The sequence below is a fragment of the Gopherus evgoodei genome, chromosome 15 (assembly GCF_007399415.2).
Source record: "Gopherus evgoodei ecotype Sinaloan lineage chromosome 15, rGopEvg1_v1.p, whole genome shotgun sequence".
Classification (NCBI taxonomy): Eukaryota; Metazoa; Chordata; order Testudines; family Testudinidae; genus Gopherus; species Gopherus evgoodei.
In genome coordinates, this window is record NC_044336.1 from 26,857,741 (window position 1) to 26,871,352 (window position 13,612).

Consider the following 13,612-nt stretch of genomic DNA (forward strand, 5'->3'; position numbering starts at 1 on the left):
TGCCCCTGCCTGTGCCCATCTCACCCCTTAGCTGGGGCTGACGTGCGCTCTCCACAGGACATTTCACAGGGCTGGGAAACTGAGGGTGTGGCTGAAGGATGGGATTGAGGGGCACCGGCAGGGCTTTGGGGGGCAGCGCTGGGTTAGCAGGGGCTGTGGGTCGGGACTGAGGGGCACTGGCAGGGCTGTGGAGGGAAGGGCTGAGCTAGCAGGGGCTGTGGGTCAGGACCAAGGAGCACCAGCAGAGCTGTGGGGGGTTCTGGGAAGCGCCCTCCCCCCGCCAGCCCTGTGGACGCCACCCACCGCTGCTGCTCCTCCCAGGCATGGGGCTGCCCATCCCCGCAGATGGCCTCCTGCCCGGGGTGGCGCGGCCAGTCTGGCCCCGTTACCTTTCAGGCCCATGGTTGCCCGGCTCTGCCGGCCGGAGTTGGCGCCGTACGAGGGCTCCGGCCGGCTCAGCGTGTCCTTCTGTCGTGCCACTGCCACGGCAATTCCCACGGGCGGCTGCCGCACCTCGCCCTCCCCGTGGGCCAGCTCGTGGTCTCTGCTGCGGGCGCAGTCCGGCCGCTCCAGCTCCGGCTGCCCTTTCCCTGCCTGGAACTTCCCGTCCTGCTGGGCGCAGCTGCCCTTGATGGCACCCAGCCCCACGAAAGGGGCCTTCTGGCCCACGATAAGTGCTTGGTTGCTGTATTTCAGCAGGTTCTTCATGGCCGACACCTCATCGGGGGGGCTCTGCATGTCCTGGCTCAAAACCGAGCCCTGAGTCATCAGCGCAGCCTGCTGCAAACTGGTGCTGAAGGGGTCGAGGTAGGAGCTCTTCCTCTCCTCGCCAATGGGCATGGCTGCGCCCTGCCCCTGCACGCCCCAGGGGGCCAGAGGGGCTCCATTGTAGCCCATCGCCTTCCTCCTGGCCTCAGAGCCGCTCCCCGCCAGTTCCAGCTCTGGGGGGACGTGCTGCTGGTGCCGTATCCGCGCCACCTTCTGCCCGCTCTGGCCCTGGCACTCCTTGGAGCCCTTGTCTAAAGTGCAGCAGGACTGGCTGAGTTTGACGCACAGGGCATCCTGGTGGCTGGCACGGGAGCAGTCCTGAGACGGTGCCATCTCGAAGTAGCTGCCTTTCTCCAGGCAGCCCTTGGGCGCCGGGGGCAGGCTGGGGAAGGGGGCCTCGGAGCCGGCACTGTTCAGGTATTCCAGGCCTTTCAGCCGGGGGTTGGAGCTCTGCGCCCACTCCAGCCTCCGCTCCACCTTGCCCTCTGCCTTGAGATGGTGAAAGGAGTTCCCATAGGTGCCCGTGTGCTCCAAGCCCATCTCGTGCCTTTCCTTGGCCTCGCCGCGCTCCAGGCTGCAGGCCTCGGATGCCACCTGGAATGACCTGCTCTTGTCAGTCAAATGTCCCACCGAGGGCACGAACGTGGCCCCGCTGAGCTTCAGCTCCCGCCCGGCTTTGTCCTGCAAGGGGCACAGCCCGTCGGGGCTGGAGTGGAGCTGCAGGCAGGGGAAGGTGGCGGCCGAGGTGCTGAGCGGGGGCGGGATGGCGGGCAGGCTGGACGGGACGGTGTAGGAAACCGAGTGGTGCAGCATCTGGCGCCGCTCCAGGCACTCGCTGTAGGGCTGGGGCGACTCGTGGGGAGCCAGCTCCCGCTCCGACCGCAGCATGTCCTTGGGGCAGTGGCCCTGGGCCATGCCAGCGTGGCGGGGCAGGGCGCCACCCGTACAGCTGGGCAGCACGGCCTTGTGGGCGTCGCCGTTGAGCATTTTGGAGTTCAGTAGGCAGGAGCTGAGGTGCTTGGCCCGGTTCTCGCATGAGCTCCTCTGGTGGACCCCGTCCTTGCAGTGCCCCTCTGGGGTCATGGGCAGCACCAGCTTGTGCCGCTCCTTCACGTCCTCCTCCGCTGGCCTCTCCTTGGCCTCCCCTTTGCCCGCCTTCTCCTTGGCCAGCAGGTAGCGGTCGTATTCCTTGTGGCTCTTCTGCCCGTGGCTGGCCTCGCGGTCACGGCTGCAGGACCCGATGGGGTGGCCGGGGGCGGCTCGGGCAATGGTGGGGAAGTTGTGGTTGGCTGACAGCAGGGTGGGCTGGGCCGGCAGGTTCCGCAGGTAGAAGTTATCTGGGGGGTAAACGCAGCCGGTGAGCGCGGGGCCTTCTGCAGCGACGGGCGCTCGCCTCCCCGCAAGGGCCCGGGACACAGCCCCAGCGGGGCCGGACGCTGGCTTCCTCCCCAGCACTCGCCCACCACCAGGCCCCACTGACCCTGCTCTGCGCACCAGCCCCCGGCATCGCCCACTGGAGGCACCTGACGTCTCAGCGCCATGACAGTCACCTCAGCAATGCTACAGCCCGCTGTGGCAGCATCCCCGTTCCGCAGCCTCCTGTCCCCAGTCCCCCTCATCCCAGCCCCCCAACCCCCAATCCTCCCCGCCCCAGGACCCTTCATCCCAACCCCCCTGTCTTCCCCTCATCCCAGCCCCCCAATCCTCCCCATCCTAGTCCCCCTCATCCCAGCCCCACAATCCTCCCCACCACAGCACCCTTCATCCCAGCCCCACAATCCTCCCCGCTCCAGCACCCTTCATTGCAGCCCCCCAATCCTCCCCTTCCTAGTCCACCTCATCCCAGCCCACAGTCCTCCCCATCCTAGTCCCCCTCATCCCAACCCCACAATCCTCCTCATCCTAGTCCCCCTCATCCCAGCCCCACAATCCTCCCTGCCCCAGGACCCTTCATCTCAGTCCCCGCCAGCCCACCAGTTTTCCCCTCATCCCAGCCCCCCAATCCTCCCTATTCTAGTCCCCCTGATCCCAACCCCCCAGCCCCACAATCCTCCCCACCCCAGCACCCTTTATCCCAGCCCTGCCAGCCCCCCAGTCTTCCCCTCATCCCAGCCCCCCAATCCTCCTCTCATCTCAGCCCCTCATCCCAGCCCCCCAGCCCACAATCCGCCCCACCCCAACCCCCTTCTTCCCAGCCCACAGCCCCACAATTCTCCCCTCATCCCAGCCCCCATCTCACAATCCTCCCTGCCCCAGCACCCTTCATCCCAGCCCCCCTGGCCCCGTCCTCCCCTCATCCCAGTCCCCAGCCCTCCAGTGCTCCCCTCATCCCAGCCCCCCTCATCCCAGCCCCCCAATCCTCCCTGCCCCAGCACCCTTCTTCCCAGCTCCCAGAACCCTCCCTGCCCCAACCTCCTTCCCAGCCCCCCCAGCCCCACAATCCACTCCTCATCCCAGCCCCCTCATCCCAGCCCGCGTCCCACAATCCTCCCTGCCCCAACACCCCCAATCTTTCCAACCCAGAAGCGTCACTTCCATTAATCCCCCCCAGCAGCTCCACAAATCGTGCCCCCCCAGACTCCCCACCCCCTGCCAGAAGTTCCCCACTTTTTGGTCCAAGTGGCTGAAAAAAATCAGCCTGTTGCCCAAATCCCTCGCTCCTCCGTCCCAGTGCAGGGTTATGGGCCAGGCTGGAGCATCGCAAACCGACCCACAGCCCGCACTGCCCAGGCCGGCTCCCTGGTATGGGCCTGTGAGCCGCCCCCTCCTGCCATGGCCAGCGGGCGAGGGGGGCTCGGCCCTTCCTTTGCCACGTGGCAGGGCAGGCCTCTCCAGACAGGAACCGGGGGTGTCTCCCCATCAGCTGGGGTAACCAGCCCCCTCCACCGGCGTCAACGGCCCAAATCCCCAGCAGGAAGCTCTAGCGGGGCACAGGTTTGTGCCAAGAACTGCAGGTGGCTTCCTGCCTCTTCCCTCCTGGGCTCAGCTGGTCCCCTCCCTGCCCATTGCCTTGGGGGCCAGGAGCCCGGCCGCTGGGGTGCAGACTCCAGGCTGGGGGGCCCTGCCCCAGCCCCTCCTGGTACCTGCTTTCTGGCTTTCGTAGAAGCGATGCTGGCCATAGAGGACGTTGCTGTTTCCATGGTGATCCAAATGGCTCATGGGCAGAAAGGTGGAGGCCAGACTCCCCGAGAACCTGGGGTACCCCGGAGCTGGAGAGAGAGGAAGCGAATGAGCCGGTCCCGCGGTGGGGCAGAGATGCGCAGGCAGATGACGAGCACAGCACAGGTACCAGGTAAATGGTACCCCCGCCCCCGCACACCGGTGCACTCTTCTGTGGAAAGGCTTCGCCTGGCTGCCCGTCCCCCTGGCCTCTGGGCACCTCCCCAGCCAGGCCACAGGAACACCAAAGCCTGCATGGACAAGCCAGGCTCCTGGCCCTTCTCCCTTGGCGGGTTGCTGCTGTCTGGGCTCTGAATGGGGGGCCCAGAGCCAGCAGTCAGACAGCCCCTCCCCACCCAACTATGGCTGGTGTGAGATAGCCCTGGGGCCTTCACGCTCCGGTGCCGTGACGCCCTTCCCCGCCATTCGCACCTGGGCCCCCTGCGCGCCAACCTCCATCCCCACAGGGGGGTTCACCCCACTGTGCGCAGACACTGGGGTGACACGGAGGCAAGGCAGGAGCAGCAGAGAGGACACAGCCCCGTTGTGTTTCAATCAACCCCCTGCATGCCAGTCTTACGGCGGGGGCAGATCTGGTCAGTGCACCTGCAATGGCACAATGCCCCCCTGTGCTAGCCCGTCTGATCCCCTTGGTGCATCTGCCCGGCACCCCCAGCAGCCCTCACAAGAGGGGGCGTGAGCCGGCCTGGCAAGTGAGTGCTCAGCTCGCTGGCTTCTGTGTGCTTGCCCGTTCAAGCTGGACGGTGCCTCAGCACCGATTGCGGTGCGCCTCCCCCGTGCTCTCCCAGGCCAAGGGGCCAGCACGGGGCACCCGGTATTTCTCCATGCACCAGGATCTGTGGCCACACGAACCCCTGGCACCACTCAAGTCCTGCCATAGCACTCAGCTAGCCCTGGCAAGGGGGCTGTCTGATCCGCCAAGGCATCTGGGCAGTTCTCGTTAGACTTTGGCACACAGCAGGGCTCACTGCTAGGCCAGGAGCAACCCCTCTCCCTGCATGGTGACAGCCCCATCGCCCAGGGAGGAACAGGGATCTCAACCGTTACACCCCAAAAGCAGCGGCTGGCTAGCCCGGCCCGCACCCAAACCTGGACAGCGCAGAGCCCAGAAAGCAGTGAAGTCGGGAAACGGCAATGGAAGGGCTGCCCAGCCTCCCCAGGGAGCTAACAGCGACGCTGCTTTTCTGCGGCGCTGCTCCAGCCTGAGGCCTGTTAGCCCCCCGCTGACCCCTGGCCGCTCTTCCCTTTGGCCCCCGTCAGACCAGAACGACCCTTGATAACATCCAGTACTGCGTGGTCAACGGCACTCTTCTGCCCGCTGCAATGGCACCTTCACCTCGCGCTGCACCCTGGGGCTATGCATGCGGCAGGGCAGGGCACACCGGCAGCTGAACCTCTGTCATCGGCGCCTGTTAAAAGTTTTACTGGCCCTCATTTCAGTCACAGAAGTCTGTAAATTCCTGCCGTCACCCCACGTCTCTCCCCACCCCACTCCAAGTCCGGCCAGGCTTCTGTGCTGTGTCAGGCCCTGAATCTGCATCCCCCAGGGATGTCGTGCTGCAATGGGGGAGGGGACACCAGCTCTGGCCAGGTCTGCCCCCCACGCTGGCCAGGTCTGCCCCCCACGCTGGCCAGGCCTGCCCCCCACGCTCTCCCGGGCGGGGGATGCAGCCTCCATGGCCCCAGGTGTCTTCCCTGGCACCTCTCTGTAGTGCTGGGTCCTCACCCAGCTCCTCCACTCTCTGACCCCGCCCTGCCGTGGGACACCAAGGCACAGGGCGATGACGTGACCTGCCCGAGGTCACGCACTGTCTAGAACCCAGGAGCCCTGACTCCCAGCCACACGCCTCGTCTGCAAGGCGCCCAGCCCCTGGCCCTCTGCGGGAGGCAGGCAGGGGAGCGGCTGAGGGAGGGGGCCTGGGGTCTGAGCTCCGGCTCACCAAGCCCCACGGAGCCTCAGCCAGGCACTCTCCGGTTACCCAGAATCCCTTGCTGCTGGCAGCAGTGCCTGTCTCGGGACACCTGTGCCCCATCTCTGCCCACAGGTGAAGGGGGCACTGGGGCAGTCGAGGAACCAGGAGATCCAGACAGAGCTTCTGCCCGCCTGGCCCAGCCCAGCCTCAACCAGCTGACTCCTGCACTGGGCACTGAGGGGTCAAATCCAGCCCTCCCCCACGGCAGGCCCCCCCAGTCACACTTTCCAGCCTCAGCGAGTGGCCCAGGGCAGTGCCCCAGGCTGGGCTGTGGCTCAGAGAGGGGCCGTGGGTGTGAATGGCACCTGCCCAGCCTCAGAGGTCTTGGCTCAGGCTAGGGGGGAGGGGGGAGCACACACACAACTGCGGGGGAGGGGAGGGGTTTCCCTGCAGCACGTGGCTCAGAACTCCCGACCTCATCTCTGGCCCTCGCTTCAAAGGCGGCCGAGGTATGCACCGAAACCTGAGCGTGCCGCCCTGCCACGGAGCTCACCCAGCTGCACGTGGCACCAGAGGGAACGCAGCTCAAGTGTGGATACATGCCTAAATGCACACGCGTGAGCACACCCTCGCACAGATATATACACGCACGAGCACACAGGCATATGCACAGTCGTGCAGCCCACACTCAACTCAACAGGCACTGCCTGTGGGAATGCAGCCTGCAGCCTCATGGGGACGAGGTGTCCTGAGCCCGAATTAGTGGGAGCAGGGAACCCCGAGGGCAGCTCAGTGTCCCCACCCCAGGCCCCCAGCACACAGCACGGAGCAGGAGCTCTGGGATGGAGCCCTCTGCTCACCCCCAGCACAACTCCCTGCAGGGGGGAACAAAGCCCAGACTCTGACCCAGCCCCCACCTGTGTCTGTCTGGCCCTGGCCTGGATCCCTCCCCCCACCTGTTTAGATGTTTCTATGGGGTGTCCAGTGGACTCACTCTTACCCTTGGGGTCACCAGCCCCACCTGCCTCCGCTGGGGCGGGCATCTGGCACATGCGGCCAGCCCCATGGCCCTGCCCCCGGCCAGCCCATCCTCTCCCCATCACTGCTGCTGGTGGCTCCCAGCCATGGGGCACATCCACACCCCACCCCTCTGGCCCAGGGCTCGGAGCCTTCCAGGGAAGCTGGCACAGTGGGGTCCAGCAGAGGGGTCTGGGCCAGGGGCAGGAAATTCCCACAAGCCGGGGCTGGGATGCAGCACTCTGCCGAGATCCAGAGGCCCCATCCTGCCCCTCTGCACAGCAAGGTCGAGCCTGGGGCTGCAGAGAGAGACCGACCGATGCCAGCCCCATTGCACACCTCTGCCGATGCCCCTCTACCGTGCCCCACCCCAATGGGCCCCACGCTGAGACCCGCCAGACTTGTTTCACTGGTGAACAAAGCCGGTGAGATGCCAGAGCTTTACCCACGGTGCCCGCAGCCCCATCTTCCCCTGCCCCACTTCCCGCAGATCCATGCCCCTTCCCACCCAGCCCCCAGGGCACTGTGAGCCCCCCTCTCTGCTTCCCTCTAGTGCAACAGGGCGGATGGCAGCCGGGGGCCCAGCGAGCCTGGCGCAGGCGCCCTCCCGGAAGCCTGAGTTATGAGCCCCACGCGTACCCGGCCCCTTTCAGCTTCATTAGCCGCCGGTGCTCGGCCTGGCTGCCCGTCAATAAGGCCTCTCGTGATCCTGCTCAGGCAGCCGTGCGCTGCCCCCCCCACCCCGCCGACGCGCTGAGCAAGCCCCGGCATGCCAGAAGCCAGCTGGCACCAGTTCAAACTAGCAGCCAGGCTCGGTGCCAGGGCACCCTGCCAATACCACCTCGCTCCTCGCTCCTTAACTCTGCATCTCCCTCGCTTCCCCTGACCCAGCTCATTGGACAGGGATCAGGTGGGGACACCGCAGACTCAGCACCAAACCCAGGCGGTGGGGGAGGGCAGCAAAGGGCTGCGGATTGGGAGTGGGGGGCACCAGCAGAGTTTAAGGAACAGTGCTGGGATAGCAGGGGGCTGCTGGTCGGGAGTCGGGGGCACCAACAGAGTTTAGGTAGCAGGCTTGGGATACCAGGGGGCTTCAGGTCGGGAGTGGGGGGCACCTGCAGAGTTTAAGGGGCAAGGCTGGGATAGCAGGGGGTGCAGGTCGGGAGGGGTACCAGCAGAGTTTAGGGGGCAGGGCTGGGATAGCAGGGGGCTGTGGGTCGGGAGTGGGGGGTACCAGCAGAGTTTAGGGAGCATAGCTGGGATAGCAGGGGGCTGCAGGTCGGGAGTGGGGAGCACCAGCAGAGCTGGAGGGGCAGCTCAGGGCTGGGATGGCAAGGGGCTGCGAGTTGGGAGTGGGGGGCACCGAAAGAGCTGGTGGGGCAGGGGGAGAGGCTGGAGAAGGGAGCCAGCTCTCCAGTGGGGTACAACGGGGGGCTGAGAGGAGTGGTTCTTCAGGGGAGGGGGTGGCAGGCGGAGGTTAAGGAGTGAGCCGTGATGGGACATGGATTCTGGGGGTTTGCCCAGCCCAGGGTGGGCACTGGGGGTGCTGCTTCCCACCAGTGAGTGAATCAGTTCCCTGGGGCCAGTGTGGGGGGCAGGCAGGCTGAATCTCCCCAGCACAACCGCCATGATGCAAAGCAGCATGGCTGGGGGGCTGAGCCAGGAGCCCCCCCCCCCCACGGTAGCAGGATCCCCCTCCCCCCGGCCGTTAGTGGTACAGGAAGCCGGGGTGTCGCCGGTTTAACCACAGAGGCTCTGTGCTGATGAGCGGGCGATGGGGGGCAGGGACAGGTGCCAGCCCCCTAGTGGGCGATAGCCTGGGGGCCTGGAGCAGTGACTCCGGCTGGGCTAGGTGAGGGGCGAAAGGCTGGGGTCACCCCTGCACCTTGGGCTGCTACTGGAAGGGGGAAGGGAACATTCACTCCTCTGCCCACCCAAGGCCCCTCTCCCTTCCCCTGGAGCCCCTGCTGCTTATCGCGGAGATCAGGCCTCGTGGCACCTGCAGCTCAGGGCCTGGCGTCGGTTATGCCGGCTACTCCCTGTGCTGCTTCCTGGCACCTGGCCCCCACCCCTGAGCTGGTCTGAGCCCCAGTGAGCTGCTGGCCAAAGCACCGATTCGCGCAGGCCCAGCTCACGCTGCAGCACGACACCCATGCTGGACTCCTGCCTGGGACGCACCGGGCCCTGCACTGTCCAGAGAGGGATGGCCCGGGGGGGGCTGCCCGGAGGGTGCCTGGCACAGCGAGCTGCTAAAGCAGGTTCCACATCCCAATGGTCACAAGTGGCATGAGTCTGACTGGCCTCAGCCCAGTCCGTGTTTGTGCACATCACACAAGCCATGGTGGGAGCTGGCACTGCCAGGCACTGTACAGGGCAGAGAAAGCCAGAGGGGGGGCGGGGCAAGGCATGGCCTGGCACAGCTGTACTGGGCTCTCTCTAGCACTTTTCAGTCCTGAGCAGTCAGGTCCCTGAGCATCATGCCCCTCCAAGCCCTGTCATGCCAACCCCCCAGCCAGAGACACACAGGCCCTGGGAGAGTGAGAGGGCTGCAGGGAGCACGGCCCCCCAGCCCTGCCTGCCTCATCGCCTCTCTAAACACTTGATTTGCAGGAACTGTCATATTACAGCGCAGCCAGGTGCCAGCGGCACAGAGCCCACCGCTCACTCACGCTGCCAACTGCAATTATCTTTCCACATGCCAGCCATGCCAAGAGCCAGGCCTGCAAAGCCTTACTCCTTCGGCGCTACCCCGCCCTTCGGACGCACTCATCCCTGGGATAGGAACCAGAGGTGGGGTTACCGAAAGCTCCTGGCTGGGGCCAGTAAAGTCACCCTCGTCCTTCTCCTAAGCACAGTTATCCCAACTGAGGGGCAGGGCCACACAGCCAGCTGAGCAGAGACACATATCTGGCACATCTGGGGACACATGATCTTGGGGGCAGCCGGCACATCTAGGGATGTGCAGCCTGGGGGGGGGCAGCCGGCACATCTGAGGACGGGCAGTCCAGGAGGGGTGGCCTGCAAATCTGGGGACACAGGACCCTGGAGGCAGCCGGCACATCTGGGAAAGTGCAGCCGGGGGGACAGCCGGCACATCTGGGGACGTGCAGCCCGGGAGGGGTGGCCGGCACATCTGGGGACACAGGACCCTGGAGGCAGCCGGCACATCTGGGAAAGTGCAGCGGGGGGGCAGCCGGCACATCTGGGGATGCGCAGCCAGGGGGTGCGGCTGGCACATTTGGGAATGCGCAGCCGGGGGGGCAGCTGGCACACAGATTTATAGATTCCAAGGCCAGACGGGACCGTTGCAATCATCTCATCTGGCTTCCTCTGTAACGCAGGCCAGACTCAGAGACCTGCCCCACACAATCCCTAGGGCAGAGCTTGTAGCAAACATCCCAGCTTCATTGCAAAATTGCCGGGATGGCGAATCCACCAGGCCCCTTGGGGAATTGTTCCCGTGGTTAGTTACCCTCAGTGTTAAAAATGTTCCACCTTATTCCCAGGCTGACTGTGTCCAGCTTCAGCGTCCAGCTGGCGGATGGTGTGAGACTTTCCTCTGCTACACTGAAGAGCCTGTTATCAAAGTTCCCCAGGTCGGTGCTTCCAGACTGGGATCCAGTCCCCCCAGAACCGTCTCTGAGTTCCCCTACATAGGCTGAGCTCCTGGAGTCCGTCACTACAAGGCAGGTTTTCTAACCCTCTGATCATTCTCGTGGCTCTTCTCTGACCCGTCTCCGATTTATCCACATCCCTCTTGAATCGTGGCACCAGAACTGGACACAGGATCCCAGCACGGTCAGACCAGTGCCCAGTACAGGGGGGAAATAACCTCTCTGCTGCTCCTCCAGATTCCCGTTTGTGCATCCCACGATCCCATCGGCGCTTTTGGCTAGTGTTGCACCGGGAGCTCATGTTCGGCTGAATTCCACCCCCCAAAATCTTTTACAGTCGCTGCTCCCCTGGGCAGAGCCCCCAGCCTGGCAGCACGGCCAGAGTTCTGTTCCTAGATGTTTACAGTTACAATTCTCCTTATTAAAACACCCGTCGTTTGCTTGCGCCCAGGTTACCAAGCAATACCATCTGGCTCTGGCTCAGCGACGTGGCCTCTGCTTTATTTCCCACTCCCCCAATTTCTGTGTCACCTGCAAACTTCACCAGTGATGAGCTTCTGTTTTCTCCCAGGTCATTGGTAAAGATGTTAACTAGTGAAGGGCCAAGAACTGATTTGCGGGACCCACTGGTAAGGTGCCCACTCCGTGGTGATTCCCCGCTTACAGGTACATTTTGAGATCTACCAGTTAGCCAGTTTTTAATCTATTTCATGTGTGCCAGGGTAATTTTATCTCATTCTCGTGTTCTAATCAAAATGTCGTGTGGTACAAGTCAAAGGCCTTAGAGACGTCTGAGTGTGTACAGTGGGGACACATGGCCTGGGGCAGTGGGACACAACCGGCACATCTGGGGACATGTGGCCCTGAGTAGCAGGATGCGCCTGGCACATCTGAGGAATAATGGCCCTGGGCAGCAGACCGCACCTGACACATCTGGGGACACGTGGCCTGGGGCAGTGGGACATGCCTGAGACGTCTGGGGACACATGGCCCTGGGCAACGGGACACACCTGGCACATCCGGGGACACGTGGCCCTGAGCAGCAGGCCGCACCTGACACATGTGGGGACACGTGACCCTGGGCAGCAGGCTGCACCTGACACATCTGGCACGTGGCCCAGGGGTGGGCAGACAGCTCACTGCCATTGGTTCACTGGCCCAATCCACGTCGTCTGCCAGGAGGAGCAATGAGCCAAGGCTGGGCGGCTGCTGGGACTCCGCGTGTCCCCACTGTCTCCCCTGCCCTGCTCCCTCCTCAGTTCACCTGCGGCGCTCCGGGCTGCCGAGCCCTTACCTTCGTGGGAGTGCGAGAACCAGATCTGGGATGTGCCGGAGTGTGGGCCCCGGTAGGCCGGCTCCGAGGGGGACGAGGCGGGGCCCGTGGGATGCGTGGGGGCGGCCGAGCCCAGGCTGCTGGTGAGGAAGCTGCCCATGAAGGATGAGGCGGGCGTGTTCCCCATCAATCCACTCCCTGCTGTGAACACAACAAAGGACCATCAGTTCCACTCGCATGGGCACCCACACACCAGCACCCAGGCACCCATGTGCTCTGAGCCCCGTTCACACTCCCCCACGAAATGAGTGCCCAGATGCCCGGGCGTGCACACACCCACTGACACCCACCTCTGGTGGGAAGTTCTCGGCTCCATGATGTCCCTGCGGGGTGGCCGTGCGGAGCCGCGGGGCCATCGGGGAAATGTGGGGAAATCTGCCCCCGGGCAAGGGCTCATCTCTCATGCAGCGGACACGGAGGTGCCTGCGGAGGTGTTTGGGCATGTGCACCAGGAATGCCCGTCTGTTGGCACAAGCATGCAGGGCACGTGTGTATTTTATCTGTGGGCACTTGGGGGGCTGCATGCATTTGCCTGTTCTGGAGCGTGTCCCCCAGTGGGTGTGAGGAGCCGACAGTGCCTCTGTGTGCGCCCACATGTGGCAGCGGGCACCCGCTGCTCGTTCTGATCGGGGGGAGCAGGCAGCTCAGTCTCCCCTCAGCAAGACCATGGGACATCTCCCCCAGGCAGCCCCAGCAGGACTCCCTTCATGGGGCCCCGCCCAGCACAGCTCCCCTCTCGCAGCCAAGGAGCTGCACCCTCGTCATCACAGAGGGCAGCCCAGCGAGCAATGCACCCTTTGATTGGTACAGCCCCCCGCCACCTCGCGCCCCAGGCAGCTGCCAAGCGGTGTGGGGGCCCAGCCTCCTGGCCACACACAGCGAATGTCCCTGAGGGTCCCCACTTCAGACCCTGCTCACGCTGCCACGGGCTCCGAAGGGCAGGTGCCCTGAGGCAGAAATGCAGCTCAGCGCCCCCTTCATTCTCACGCATGTCAGCTGCTCGAGGGCAGCAGGCCCCGCAGTCAGCACCAGCACCTCCATGGGCTGGGCCCAGCGCAGAACGCAGAAAGGCTGCGTAGGTGCGTGCTAGCAAGCGCATCAGCAGGGGCGTGAGCGTGCGTGGGCCATGGGGCAGCCCATGCGCACAGGAGTGCAGCCCCATCCAAGCCGCTCAGGCCCTTCTGCGTCCGGCTCTGGATTAGGAGCGGGCAGCGCCCCAGAGCAGAGCAGGTGTCCAGCCCCACTGGCCCCCAGCCCGTGAGACGCCAGGTGCCGTTGGGGCAGGGAGCAGGCGCAGTGTCCCTCCAAGTTCAGCTGCACCCACCCTACAGCAGGCAGTTGTCTCCTGCAACGCACAAAGCCCCTATGCCTCAAGGCCTGGCTGGGGCTGGCATCCCCAATGCCTCAGCACAGACCACTCGCCCCATGCCAGGTGCTCACCCGGATCAGCCTGCAGGCACCCGGCTGGGCAGGAGAGCGGCTGGGGCTGGGGAGGTGTGGGCTCAGGGGAGGAGGTGAGCATGGAAGACCGGCCTGTGAGATCATGTTGGAAACATCGCTGCCGGTAGCCAAGGGCCAGGCGGGCTGGCCCCAGTCCTCTCCCCGCCCCAACACATGTGTTTGCAGCCGGGGGCGCAGCCGAGGAGCGGGTCATTCCCCGATGGGAAGCCGAGCGGGGCCCGCGGAGCCTGGCCGGACGCCCACATGGGGAGGAAGTGAGCTCTACTCTCTAAGCCGGCCCACGCTCCTGAGCTAATCCCCAGGATGCCTCGGGGATGAGTGTCGGG

At 64.8% G+C, this 13,612-nt stretch overlaps 1 protein-coding gene across 1 annotated transcript in view; it reads right to left on the reverse strand.

Annotated features, from left to right (window-relative positions):
* BAHCC1 (BAH domain and coiled-coil containing 1) overlaps positions 1–13,612 on the reverse strand; it is a 72,910-nt gene that overhangs the window by 31,045 nt on the left and 28,253 nt on the right. The window contains 3 exon segments of the mRNA XM_030534581.1: positions 390–2,105; positions 3,852–3,977; positions 11,787–11,966. Of these exon segments, the coding sequence (XP_030390441.1) occupies positions 390–2,105; positions 3,852–3,977; positions 11,787–11,966 (2,022 nt within the window).